This window comes from Beta vulgaris, chromosome 8, assembly GCF_026745355.1.
Source record: "Beta vulgaris subsp. vulgaris cultivar EL10 chromosome 8, EL10.2, whole genome shotgun sequence".
NCBI classification, from domain to species: domain Eukaryota; kingdom Viridiplantae; phylum Streptophyta; class Magnoliopsida; order Caryophyllales; family Amaranthaceae; genus Beta; species Beta vulgaris.
This window is the reverse complement of record NC_079209.1, coordinates 47,394,014-47,407,726: the sequence shown is the minus strand read 5'-3', so window position 1 is coordinate 47,407,726 and position 13,713 is coordinate 47,394,014. Positions and strand designations below refer to the sequence as shown.

Here is a 13,713-nt window from a genome sequence, read left to right as displayed (position 1 = left end):
ACTATATTTCGGTGGTCTTGATGAAAACTTTCATATAGTCTCGTCCTCTGCTCATAAGTACGAGCCAACAATGTTGAAGAAGGTGAATGTTTTCGAGAATGTCAGCCATCTCAAATCACTACCAATGAATTCTGTGAGGGTGGTGGAGTGAGATGCGTGGTGGTGGTGGAAGGCAGGAGGTGAGGGAGATGGTGGTGATGGCGGCAGCCAAGCAGGCAGGAGGTGAGGTGGATGATGTTGATTTAAGAAAAAAATGAGGAAGGTTATAAATGTAATTACATTGTTTTTTTGGGCGATTTTAAGTAATTGTTGGGCGATGTATAGAAGTTCAGAATAAGAAGGACGGCAGGATTTTTTTAGTTAAAGTCAATCTTCTAGTTAATAATGATCGATACACATAAATGAGTCATGTAAAATGAATTAAAATATTAAAAAATGGATAATATGAATAGAAAAAAAAAATGAAAAAAATAGATGAACCATATTACTAAAAATATAAAAAACAACAATATATATATTAAAAAGAAACATACTGAAAAAAAAGTTTGTAGATAAATAATTAAGAAGGATCAGTAATAGTTATCTCTTAACTAAATGATTTACACATCTTGTAATTCCCTTAACTATATATTCCAATACAAAACTCATTTGCTAAACGTCGCCCTAGAATTTCATACTAACGCCCTGTATAAATACATAAATTTGTATTTGTGTATTCTTATAATCCCACTCTCCCACTCCCACTCTCCACTCTCATACTCCGGCGAGAAGGTTAATTCCGGCGAGAAGGTTAATTCCGACGAGTATCTCCGGCAACACCTCTTCGAATTCCGGGTATGTATCTCGGATTTTTCTGAATTTTTTTTTTAAAAAAAATAAGGGGGCGCCCACCAAGGACGCCCCACCACCGGTGGAGGCGTCCTTGGCAGGCGCTCCACCACATGGTGAGGCGCCTGCCAAGGACGCCTCCACCGGTGGTGGGGCGTCCTTGGTGGGCCCCCCTTATTTTTTTGAATTTTTTTTTTAAAAAAGAAAGGGAGGCGTCCACCAAGGACGCCCCACCACCGGTGGCGGCGTCCTTGGCAGGCGCCTCACCATGTGGTGGAGCGCCTGCTAAGGACGCCTCCACCGATGGTGGGGCGTCCTTGGTGGACGCCTCTTTTTTTTAAAAAAAAAAAATTCAGAAAAAAGGGAGAAAAAACAGAGAGAAGGATTAAAAATGATTCCTTCACCTTCGCCTGAGATTCCGTTGCCTGAGGCTCCAATACCTGAGATTCCGGTGGTAGAACGCAACAAAGCCGTTGCTTTCATTGCACCTATGTGAAAAGGGGGAAAGATGACTGCTTGTTTCATGGAGAATGAAATTGAGATTGAATCTGCTAAGTGGGCTTCCTATGGAAGGTTAGTCACCCCCCTGAGATTTTCTATGTAAATCTAGACTTCAGAGAAGAGAAAGAAGGCATTCGTCAACTAGAAGAAGGTGGTGTCTGTTGGGTGGTGGTGGTGGTGGTGGTGGTGGTGTGGTGGCAAGGTGGAGGGAGTGGTGAGGGAGGGTAAAAAAATCATCACTGCCCTAGGGGTTAAGGGGAGGAGAGAGAAAAAAATACAAAATATAAAAATACAGTATAAAAATACTGTATTTAGGGCGTTAGTAGGAAAATTTAGGGCGTCGTTTAGCAAAGCCCATACAAAATGGTAAAAGTTGATCATTGATGTTACAAAAAGGATAGTGAGAGGGATTAGCCAGTTTCTGTTGCATTGCAAACTTTAAATTTCAAACTAACGCCATAAATTACAAATTGTTATCCATAATTGACTTTAATATTCGATTGTTTTAAATTTAACGAGCATTTAAATCAGAATCACACAATCGTATGAACAGGACTAATTAGCAGCTTGCCCCCTTATACGCAACGCAACCAATATCATTTGCAAAAAACACCATAGTAATATTGCCCTGTTCCCCACATGTATAATGCCTGTCCATTCAGAAAAGATCACAAATAGATCTTGCCCATAAACATTATTAATAGTAATTCAATATTTAACTGATAATAATAATAATAAATATTAATAATCAACAACAACAACAACAATTAGATATTACACTTTTATTTTAGGTAATAACTTCTCTCCACCTCTCTCCTACCACATGTTCACATGGAACCCTTTTGTTTTTCATTCTCTCTATCTCTCCCCTCTCCAAAAATTAATTGTGTAACATCTAATAAAAAACGGAGGCAGTACATTAATTGCTTACTCTAAAACAAACATATCTATCAGATCTAAAAACAAAAACAATTTAGCGAACACCGTTTAGTAGAATTTATGCCCAAAGAAAAATCGATGGATTTCAATATAACCGAAAATGCTAGTTATTGAAGTTAAAAGTTAGATTGATTTATATAATATGTTGATATTTTTTCTTTGATAATTCATAATACCTTGATATTAAGGTGTTAATATGACAGTTTTTCGTGACACTATGGCTATATTTGGTAACACTGGCTGAAATGAAGCTAAAACTGATAAGGTGGCTGAAACTGATTAGGTAGCGGCTGAAATGTTAAGGTGCTGAAACTGTAAGCTAGCTGATTACATAACATGTTTGGTAAAATTATTTATGACTGTAACTGAAATATCTTTTTAAGCTTGAAAAAATAAAAAGAAAATATGTTTTTAGGCTTAAAAAGATAAAAAGAAAATAAAACAAATAAAAAATTTCAACACCTGATCTCAGACGCTATATTTTACTCCAACTCAATTTCAGTCAAGTTATGGACTTAAATTTTATTTAAGTTCCTCGATCAAACACCACTAATCATATAAAGTGACTTAAAATTGTAACACCTTATCATTTGAGTCACCTGAAATACTTCTCCAAACAAAGCCTTTATGTCAAGGATGAACTAAACAAGAGAATTTGAATGTATTTATATTTTAAATTTTTGTTTACCATATTCAAAATTCTGATATAAATAATGTAATTATATAATCTAAACTAGTATTTTCATATCCTCCACTCATTACTCAAACATGTGATTTTCTTCTCAAATCTTCATTCCCAAGCAAAACCATCTCTATAACACCCTTAGCGGTAATATATATTTATGCAAAATTCAAAAAAAAAAAAAAAAAAAACAGATGAAAATGAATTATCATTACTATTGATATTGACATGAGTTTTTCCTTACAGAACTACACTAAATTCATTATGATAATTACCACTAGTTAACGCTTACAAACAAGCTATTGTTATATACGTATTGCTGTAATCACATACATTTTTTACTTTAGTATACCGCCTCTAACTTTACCCTCTAAACACTCAATATACCCAATTGCCCCCAAATAAATCACAGGATACCATTTGGTTAACTGTGGTGCGGTTAGACAGGGACACTACATGGATGTATAAATGAAATTTAGATACATTTGGACATGAACCGGCAACACAAGAACACCAAACACGATCAAGTAGGGATCAAACCTCATGGAACTCATTTGAGGAATTTCCCATATTCCCCTTCATCTTAGTAAAAAAAAAAAGTAGGCAACGGCAAAAAGAAGAGTGCAGACAGCACAGGTACAATTTTATATAGAAGAGGAAAAAGAGATGGCCTTCGGCACATGAGATATAACACCAATAAGCCTGCAATATGAAACATTGGTGCAGTGTAGCAATTTTACAATCATGTCCACTGTACCCGCCAGCAAATCTCAGAAGGGTACGAGTGAGTGAGTCAGCAAATAGACACAGATTTACACACACAAATCGAGAAGAGCCAGTACAGAAACATTACCTCCCTTTCACAGAATCACAGTATAAGACTGCTAACTGTTATACTTCTTCCTGTCGATGTGAATGTTTCCAACTCCAGTTTACTTTTCGCGCTGCTCAGTCACTTACAACTCCAAGAAACTACAGGGATCCATCACTAGTATAATCACACAATGATATCATTTTTATTATTATCATTACAATAATGTGTAAGCATGAGTATATATTAATGGACCCTTTCATCATCAAAATGCAGACTCTCAATGCCCTTGAGTGTGGACTCATAGTTTTTAATGCTGGTAATCCTACCAGAGGATTGCTGCTTTGCATCTGAGGATCCAACTGGAGAACTTCTCTGCCCACTTGAAAACCTCTGCATTGTGCTTGGGCTTGCCTCGGCTGTACGAGAACGGGAAGGATCAGATTCATTCCCTCCTGTAACTGCTTCACGGCTACTGGGAATAGCAGCTCGCTTTAGAAAACCACTGGACCGTCCCGTAAGATTTGTGCTTGACAACTGAAAATACAAGTCAAACATTATTTTAAGTCAAACATCATTTTTAAGTAAGGCTACCACAACCAGGGACCTGAATACTTACATATTAGAAAACACAACTCAACCAATTTGGTAGGTGGTCATAGATTGAGGTAATGGAAATGAACTGTGCATAATGCTATACCTCTTTTTTTAACTTGCATCAACTCCCATTTTTGGCAATTCTCCATTACTTACATCATTTCTACTTTTGGAATATATTCTCTCTTTCTCTATTCTAGCACATGAGATCTCTCTTTTTATCTCTCTATCTCTCTCCTCACTTTGGTCCTGTGCAGATGAAAACGATGAAGTAATGAAAAACAAAGGAAGTATATGGTATTTCCCATTTTCCCCTTCAATTACCATGGTAATTCCCTCTCCACTACCAAGTACTCCCTCCGTCTTTTTTTAGTTGCTATATTTTACCATTTAGACATGTCTCTTTTTAGTTGCTACATTTGCCAAATATGTATACTTTAGTATGTGGTACTCACATATTATTTACCATTGTATCCTTATTTTTGTCTTCATCACACAAAAAACTACTTTATGCTTTATTGCTCTACTTTTCAATGGCCCCACATGTTTCCTTGGTTTGTGTGCTAAAGTAAATGTAGCAATTAAAAAAAGACGGAAGGAGTACAAGTCAAATTGACCTGCATCACCACTAAGTATCATGGGATTCATGGCTCTAGATTATGATTATTAGTGGTAATGAAAATCAATTAAAAAAGTTAACCTTTCAAGGAGTGCATGTGCATAATTGCATTAGCATTACCATGGACATTCACATGGTAAATTTCAAATAGAAGTAACACACTCAACCTCGGTACCATTTCCACAAATTATGACCTTGTGGCTAAACTTTTCGGTATTAGATATCAGCTCACCACTTCACGACCACATTGCAACGGTTTTCGAGCATACCACGACTCAGACATTACGCACAGCAAAAGCTGCAAACCATCCATATTGACCGCAAAAGTGGTCCGCAACCGAATTGAATTGAGAATTTAAAACCATGCTATGCGTGACATGGATGACTTAAGTTCCAGTAGGTAGACTAGGTGACGGCTAAAAGAATTACACAATCTAGTTAAAGCTAACAAATCACCAACATGAAATCAGAAAAATTGAACACCCTCAACCTCTAAGTCAAGATGGGACTGCAAAGAGAATCAATCAAATCTGTCACTGTCCCATGAGAAGATATTTTATTAAAGAACTTCAGTGTCATGTGTCAAAGGTGGGACATAATGTGTTACACCGCACTTGTGATTTTCAATAAAGAGATGCAAGGTCAGCCAAAAAGACAAAGAAAATACAGAGACTGCTTTCAGAGCATATGTTCTCATCTGTCAAATATTGGGAAGCTCTTATTTTAAGGCCTGTCCTGTCTGTTGGCTATAGGTTAAACATCTTCATACCAACTTGCCAAGACATCATACTAAATGACGAATGCACCTAAATGTTTGGAACATTCAAATAATCTATATATTATAGCAAACATTCCATCCAAACAGAAAACCAACATACCGTAGGATCTTTGCTTACAGTTGGATCATTTGCAAGAGGACTCTTCTGCTTCAATAGACTTCCAGAATTCAAAAGTGACCCTGACATTCTTCGTCGAAGACCATCTCCAGTAGACAGACCACCTGCTCGGCCTTCTTCTTCACCTGAAAAAGCCATGTAAAAGTTTATTACTGAAAAATTATGAAACCTGACAAATCAAAAATCCCACCTCCTATTCTTAATACCTCTAATCCAAAACTGAATAACTATTTACTAAGAGCAATAACGAAAATAATACTGACCCAATTTCCTTTCAGGATTTGCAACTGGCGGAGTAGGTACTCCTGCACTAGTTCCAGCACCAGCACCCTAGAAGGCATCAAAAAGCAAGGAAAACACAGATGAACAATAAGAACTGTAGAGTAGTGGCCAAGCATGAAAACAGTCTCCGGCACGCAAATACTTACCGTACGAGCAGGAGGAGCGGCTAATTGTGATTGCTGATATTTCAGAATAGTCCAGTCAAACACGTAGTCGAATTGAAAACCTACAGCACATAGAATAAACTGACAGTGGGTAGATAGAAAATATACTCTTGTAGTAATATGAGCAAAAGGAGAGCCAGAGAAGCTGAAATGAGGAATTGGACATGAGTAAAAGACTATATTGGCAAGTTCAGCCTTCTTGCTAAAAAATAATAAGAAGTCAAAGTCGGTACCTTCTCGAATGAAGAGGTCTCGATAAATTCTCTTCAGGTAAGCATAGTCAGGTTTATCATCAAATCGTAATGAGCGGCAGTAATGGAAGTATGATGCAAACTCGGTTGGATAACCACGACATAGGGCCTGACAGTGAGCAATAGTTCCAGAAACAATATGAGAAAAGAATAACAGAAACAGATTCTACAACATAACCTTAATGTCCATACCTCAATTGATGTGGAGACCTTTTTCTCACTGATTTTCTCATACTTTTGTTTCTTGGTCCCAGCCTTTAGTCCCTGCCAAGGAAGGCTGCAAGACAGTCCTGAAAAGCGTGAGCTCACTAAGCAATCTAAACATAAGATGCCTTAAGTTTTAACGATAATTACCTGCCTCTTAGGAAGTACATCAGCACATATCCAAGAGATTCTAAATCATCCCTCCTGCTTTGTTCTTAACAACACCAAAATCAAGTTAAAGGAATGAGATATAGAAGAGACTACATCAAAATGCACCTAAAAAGTAAACACTCTTCACATGATCTAAGACATGATATATACCTATTCCGAGGTGAGTGTTCATACTCGCATATCTTGCAGTTCCCGTCAAGTTTTTATTTTCTCTGCAATTTTTACAAAAAGATATGAGCAACAATAAAGAAGCTCAATCACTCCTAAATTCCTGAGCAGACATTAGCAGAGTAGCACTCTTGCAAACTGATCTGTTCAATCCATACTAAAGTTACTCGGATCTCTAAGCAATTCATTGTACTGACACCTGTTTGATTATCACTAGTGAGAGATCTTGCTCAGATCTAGTGTTAGTGTGGAACGAATCAAGATGTCCGGCAGGTACTGTGACTGATGTCTCCTCAGTTCCAAAGAGGTTGCCATTTTGAAATTTGTGCCTCATTACTTTGTGAAATTGAAAATTAAGATGCACAATTCTTGGGAGTGAAGCAAGTATTTGAAATCAGAAAGCAAGTAAACAAATTCCAATCTCGGGCTAACCAAAAAGCCTCTACTGAGTGCAATCGTATGTTCGCGTAGTCCAATTGTCAAATTGTAACTGGTGCTAACCTCATGCACAGGGCAAGAATGTAAACAATTTGGCTTTACTCGGAAAATCCTTGCTTTGTTTCTTCTTTTATTTCATCCCCTCTCTCCCGCTCCTTCACACTCTCTTCCACTCTCCCTCAGACCCTCTCTTGCCAGGAAGGCCTTAACAACAATATGTGATGTTGTCTCCCAAGAATTTAAAGCGATATACAGAGAAGAGGTGACATCATAAGGTAGATAGTAAAAGTAAGTAATCCTAGCAAATCTCAGGACTCATCTCAAAGAAGGAAATTCTTTGGAAATGACCAAGCAAATCGAGCTCAAGAAGTATCACAACATTAAAAATTATATGATGGCGATCTGCAATAGAGAAGTGAAGCATGAAACAAGGTACTACTATGTAAAACTTTAGATTTTATTTTATAACGATAAAAACTCCAATCTCAACAACAAGCTGCACGTTGCAGTTAAAAGCACAAAGCCAAAATGCTGCTTATGCGAGAAGGAAATTCTTTGTGTAGAGCTAAGCACCAACATCATTTGACCATCAAGTCCTTTAATAACACCTTACCTATATGGGATATGCTGATGCGTAGTTGTATCTCTGTATTTCTTTGCTAAGCCAAAATCAATAACGTAGACCTGGAAGCAAAATACAGCTATCTCATTAATCAAAATGTTGCCAAAAGGATTAGGCTCTCTTCCACAAGTCATTCACCTGAAGTATTCCATTTCCAAAACTTTACCTCTGATTTCTATATGCTCTCTAAGACACACATAAGACCATCAGCATCTCTAGTTACATATATATATATAATTTACAGAAATAAAATCGAATATAATAAAATCGGACATGATATTTTCCTTCTATATTAGTGAAAAATATGATCAGATTTATGAACTTTAACCCTGCGCAAAGCAAATGAGTAAAGCTTTAGACGATGGAGGACTAGGGAGTAGGGAGTATAACTTATCGAGGAAATGCATACAATCATTTCCAACTTTTCAAAATTCAAACAAGCTATCCCTTCATGTCTCAATAAACTTCACTCTTTCCTTCAATGGGGTTTTTTTTTCAAGAAAATTCTTTAAATGGCTAGATTTATCATCTAACACTACCAAAATATACTTCCTCCGTTTTTTTTTTAATTGCACCATTTTTGTTTTTGGCACTATTCATCAACCAATTTTGTTAGGCTATCTTGCATCATTATATAAGAAAAACATAATCAAGTGGATCTTGTTAGATTCGTCTCAATGCAAGGATCCGAAATATCAAATTTTATAATTTTTACTTACACACAATTAGAGATATTGACGTTCAAAGAAACGTCTCGGCGAAAAGAAAAAAAAAGATACGGTGTAATTAAAAAACAGAGAAAGTAACTGCTTTACTACCCCCCACCTCACCCTTATCATATGGGCATCAAAGAAAATAAGAGAGGAAAAGCTTCGCCTTATAATTACGTGTTCCAAACTCAAGAGTGAACTTCATTTACGGACATAAGGAGTCAAAGCTAGCTGAAATAACTTGGGCGAGCAATAGATTTGTATAAACACCATCATAATCCAGAATGTATACCTGATTTGCTCGTCTACCCAAGCCCATGAGGAAGTTGTCGGGCTTAATATCACGATGCAAGAAGGATTTTGAATGAACAAACTCGATCCTGTTAATCTGAGTAATGGAGCTTGCATTAATACATAAACAAGAGTATATAACAATTGCATATCAAATTAACCTTATAGCAGATAAAAGTTACCATCTGATCTGCAAGCATGAGAACTGTTTTCAACGAAAATTTCCTGCTGCAGAAGTTAAATAGATCTTCAAGGCTAGGCCCAAGTAGATCCATAACAAGAACATTGTAATCACCCTCTACGCCAAACCACCTCACATTTGGAATTCCAGCTGAAGGTAAGAACAGGGAATAAAGTATCATAAAACCGATACACTACGGGGCCACCAAGTAAATTTAATTATATCACATAAAATGCTGTAAAATCCATTACTTCCTCCCTGCAGGATCCTGTATAGCTTTGACTCATAGAGCAACTGTGGATGTTTTGTCTTAACATTTTCCTAAAAACAGCAGAATTCTTGTTAGATGCATCAATAAAATAGCAGAATTCTTGTTAGATGTATCAATAATATAGATCATGACAAAGGACCATCCACGATCTTCATAGATCACTTTACACTTTCACAATCAAGCCACACAGCAAAAGGGGGAAGGAAACTCAGGGTAAATGATGGAAAATGGAAACAACTACACAAGTTAACCCCCTGCTTGATTTAGAGGGGGAAATCAAGTCTGCTATATGCTTATTTACTTCATATCATTGTCTTCTTACAGTTGAGTAAAGGAAGTCGTTAAGGCTTCATCTCGATCCCTCAACCAATCGACAGTCACTTATGTCCAATAATCCATTCCCACAACTATTGCCGGTCCCCACAACTATTGCCAGTCCCCACGACCAATCCACCTTGTCTGGCCCAATCTCCTACTAGTATCACCATTTCTTCTCCCTCAACAACAACATCACTTTACCTCACAGTTCCTTTTTCCTCCAACCACTGCAACCCCTCCCACCCTCAGACCACTGGCCTCTCTCCCTGTCCAGGCCTAACACTTCAACTAAATACGAACAGATTTAGGCCTTTAACAGTCATATTGGACCACCATATTCAAAATATAGAACCTCACAAGTCCCAAGGTCAAGATATCGTCACATTGGTAAACTAAACCCTGTCAAATGAGGAAGGAAGAACAGCTGTCAATAAAGTCAGGATGACGGAAGATACTCATAGAAGTTCACAACATACATTTATCTCAGCATCTTAGCACTGAAGAACATACCGCGACCTACACCATTTACAAAAAGAGTCCTAGCATATGCATACCCTTTCTAACTCCTTCCATGAGTACATGTTTGTAGTACATGTTTAGGCACTAAGGCTACCAGATTAAGCTTGCCACAGAAAAAAGGAAATGGATCAAAGTATCAAACTCAAATCTCATTTTATTCAATCCTGTTAATCAACTCTCTTTTTCAGTATCCCACCATACAGACCTCAAGTGCTTTCTACCAGAAGCTTGGCCAGGATACTAATATGTGAAAGGAACTACAATACATGAGCTTGACATTTTTTATTTATTCAGCAACTGACATCAAAAATATATACACAGTAATAAAAGGCACTATGTACAATTGACAAACTCAACTGTGTGGAAATAATCTTAATTTCTAAGCAGATGCTTCATTCACATATTTCTTCCTCATTTTCTCCCCTCCAAAAGCTCACTTTTGAAGCAAAGCCCAAAACCAGACTAGGGTTTCAAAAATTGATGTCCGCTTACATATTGCTCCTTTTCATAAAAAAATGTAAGGATATGATGCGTATGAGGAGCATCAAGTTCGCCAGACAGTGCTAACCACTGCGCAAGACTGTGCCAGAGTCCTAGTTCAGATAGGAGTCTATGAATTTTAATTACTTTATAAGTGTGAGTGATAAAGGAATCCTATTATACGTAGGAGTCTAATTCCTTATCATTGAGTCTTAAATTATCTTATAATAGGTGTGTGTTATAGATAAGTTTTAGTTTGTTATTTATCTTTATCCTTAAGATAAAGATAGATAAGTTTGTTCGTTGTTATTATTTTTTAAACTTTACTAGTTTTAATAGGATTAGGAAACTTGTACTATAAATATAAGTTTCGGCCATAATAATAAGAAGAGTAGTTTTTGTTTAAAGATTAAACGTAAGTTTATGATTGATTTCGGACGTACTTAATTCCAAGATTTTATTGTTTTTAGAGAGTGAATCTAAATACAAGAACCTTAGATTTAGGCGAGTGAAACCTAAAACTAAACGAGATTTGCGTGAGTTAGTGAGTGAAGCTAATAAACCAATCTCAAAACCTTTCCTAATTCAAGTTTAAGGTGAGTGAAGCCCTAAAAGTGAATTAGAACCCTTAATGGAGATTAACTGAGTGAAGGTTATTCGAAGCTAAGCAGATTTCGTTCGCGGAATCATATCAAAAAGCTAACATCCTACACTTGTATACTCATGGGAATTCACTCTACGATCCATACACAATTCTCAAGAAAGACGATAAATCGTCTTCATAACCTATTAGCAAAGGAAATCAAGTCAATCAAGCTCAAAAGTACGTACGGAAGCCTAGTAAACAATCCAAAGTGGGTAAGATGTATTCAAACTTACCCTTGGAAGAGTAATGAGGGTCACACCAAATAATTACCACCAGAAAATGGAAGCAATTCAAAACTTTGAGATTATCATGCTTTTAAGCAAAGGAATGCCTATTAACATCACGCATGAGTACTTAAAGTAAGAATCACTCCAGAAAATCATTACCTATAATCCAACAGAAACATAGATACTTAACCAAACACAAGGTATGAAATTTTACCAAAATCCTCCAAACAAACCTAACTTCAACTTTCAAATTACCATCACTACGATTAGCATACGGCCCGTTTGGTTGACGGTCATAAATGGTGGTAATGGTAATGCATTTTAGCGTAAATTTGTAAAATAGTTCCCATGTTAATTACCTATGGTAATGCCACTCTATCCCAAATAATCTATTCTCTTCCTAAATTTTCATTACAATCCATTACCCTTGAGGAAGGTCGTATTGAGTAGGAATGAAAAATCATGATGAAAACCACATGCTTGAAGATGAAGTTTCATTACCATGGGTGTGGACATGAGATTTTCTTGCAAAATTACACTACAATTCACTGCCATTACCAACATATATGACCATCAACCAAATGGGGCATAATAACACTAAATATGCACCTACCTCTGAACAAGACACTACAAATAGCTTCATTTCCTAACTCTTAAAAAAAAATCCCAATCATGTAAAGCACAAGTTTCAATTTTACAATTCATAGCTAATTATAGTTTTCACTCCATTTTCCCACAATCTTACTTCCAAATGAAAATATACTAAATTCAAATCAACCAGCAAAAACAACGATAAAACTAACAAACGCAATTATTTCCCCTAAAAAAATTACTCCAGTACAACATAATTTATTAAATAAATTCATCAAAAAACCAATAATCAGCAACTTACAAGCTTAATTGCCACCTCTTCATTAGTTTGAATGTTAGTTCCTACAAAAAACAAACAAAAAGTAAAAAAAAGAAATTAAAATAAATTCAAAGAGAAAAAACAGTGAATGAAGTTTGAGGAAAAGTATACCAAGATAGATCTCTCCAAATGAACCACTTCCGATCTTACGACCAAGTCGATACTTGTTTCCAACACGAGGCTCCATTAAAATCAACTAAAAAGCTCGAAAAACCCTAATTGAACTCTAGGAAGAAGAAGAGGGGAATAAATTGGAGTAAAATTGAATTCAACAAAAACGAGAATTGCAATTAAGGAGATGATAAACCCTAAGATTGATAGAATTAAAGATGCTCATTATTATGTGATGAACATTGAACAACCACTATGGGAAAGAAAGAAAAGGAAAAGACAGAGAAAGTAGAGAAGTTGAATTGTTTTTTTTTGTAGTGTATTACTAATCTACTACTTAAGTTGCTAAATTTTTGGGTTAGGGTTAGATTATTGAAGATTTTGGTAAAGGGAAGAGAGAGAGGGTGGGTGGTGAGGTGGCTTATCGAAACTTCTTTACTCTATCTTCCAAAAATATTTTTGCTTTTTTCTACGTAACTAGGTTTTGGACCCGTGCATAATGCACGGGAACTTTAATACAATAAAAATGTTTATATATCCGCTACATCGAAAACATATAAACGATTATTTAGTCTACTTGATCAAAAACTTTGTGTTTAAGAGAAATACACATTTATATTAATTATAAAGTTGTTTAACAGATACATGATATTCATATGTTTTGGAAGACTTCTTTTTAGAGCAAAACAAAATGTTTTAAGAAGCTACTTCATCCGTTCGTAGTCTAATATAACAATGAGATTTTTACACTATTCATTCACTATCATACCCTTTCACTATATATTGTTATTTTTATGTAAAGACAAATATAGTCATGTGGGTATTGTTAGATTCGTCTTGATATATACTTTCAAAATATCAAATTTGTATAATTTT

At 36.1% G+C, this 13,713-nt stretch overlaps 1 protein-coding gene across 1 annotated transcript; it reads right to left on the bottom strand.

Annotated features, from left to right (window-relative positions):
- Nucleotides 1-3,939: 3,939 nt before the first annotated feature.
- On the bottom strand, nucleotides 3,940-13,206 carry LOC104909049 (casein kinase 1-like protein 2). Its single transcript, XM_010698232.4, has 14 exons — nucleotides 12,838-13,206; nucleotides 12,709-12,749; nucleotides 9,607-9,676; nucleotides 9,357-9,505; nucleotides 9,176-9,271; nucleotides 8,165-8,235; nucleotides 7,096-7,157; nucleotides 6,925-6,988; nucleotides 6,763-6,847; nucleotides 6,553-6,679; nucleotides 6,302-6,381; nucleotides 6,137-6,203; nucleotides 5,856-5,998; nucleotides 3,940-4,298 (listed from the first exon to the last, which is right to left on the bottom strand). Exons 1-14 carry the CDS (start codon nucleotides 12,911-12,913, stop codon nucleotides 4,008-4,010), a joined length of 1,422 nt encoding a protein of 473 aa, XP_010696534.1. The 5' UTR covers nucleotides 12,914-13,206; the 3' UTR covers nucleotides 3,940-4,007.
- Nucleotides 13,207-13,713: the final 507 nt, after the last annotated feature.

Bases quoted from the DNA above. Each gene is read 5' to 3' on its own strand.
- LOC104909049 (XM_010698232.4), bottom strand. From the start codon at position 12,913: ATGGAGCCTCGTGTTGGAAACAAGTATCGACTTGGTCGTAAGATCGGA. The intron at 7,158-8,164 runs GTAAGGTGTTAT...TAAAAATTGCAG, and splicing joins CATCAGCATATCCCATATAG to AGAAAATAAAAACTTGACGG. The intron at 6,989-7,095 runs GTATATATCATG...GGTGTTGTTAAG, and splicing joins GAACACTCACCTCGGAATAG to AACAAAGCAGGAGGGATGAT.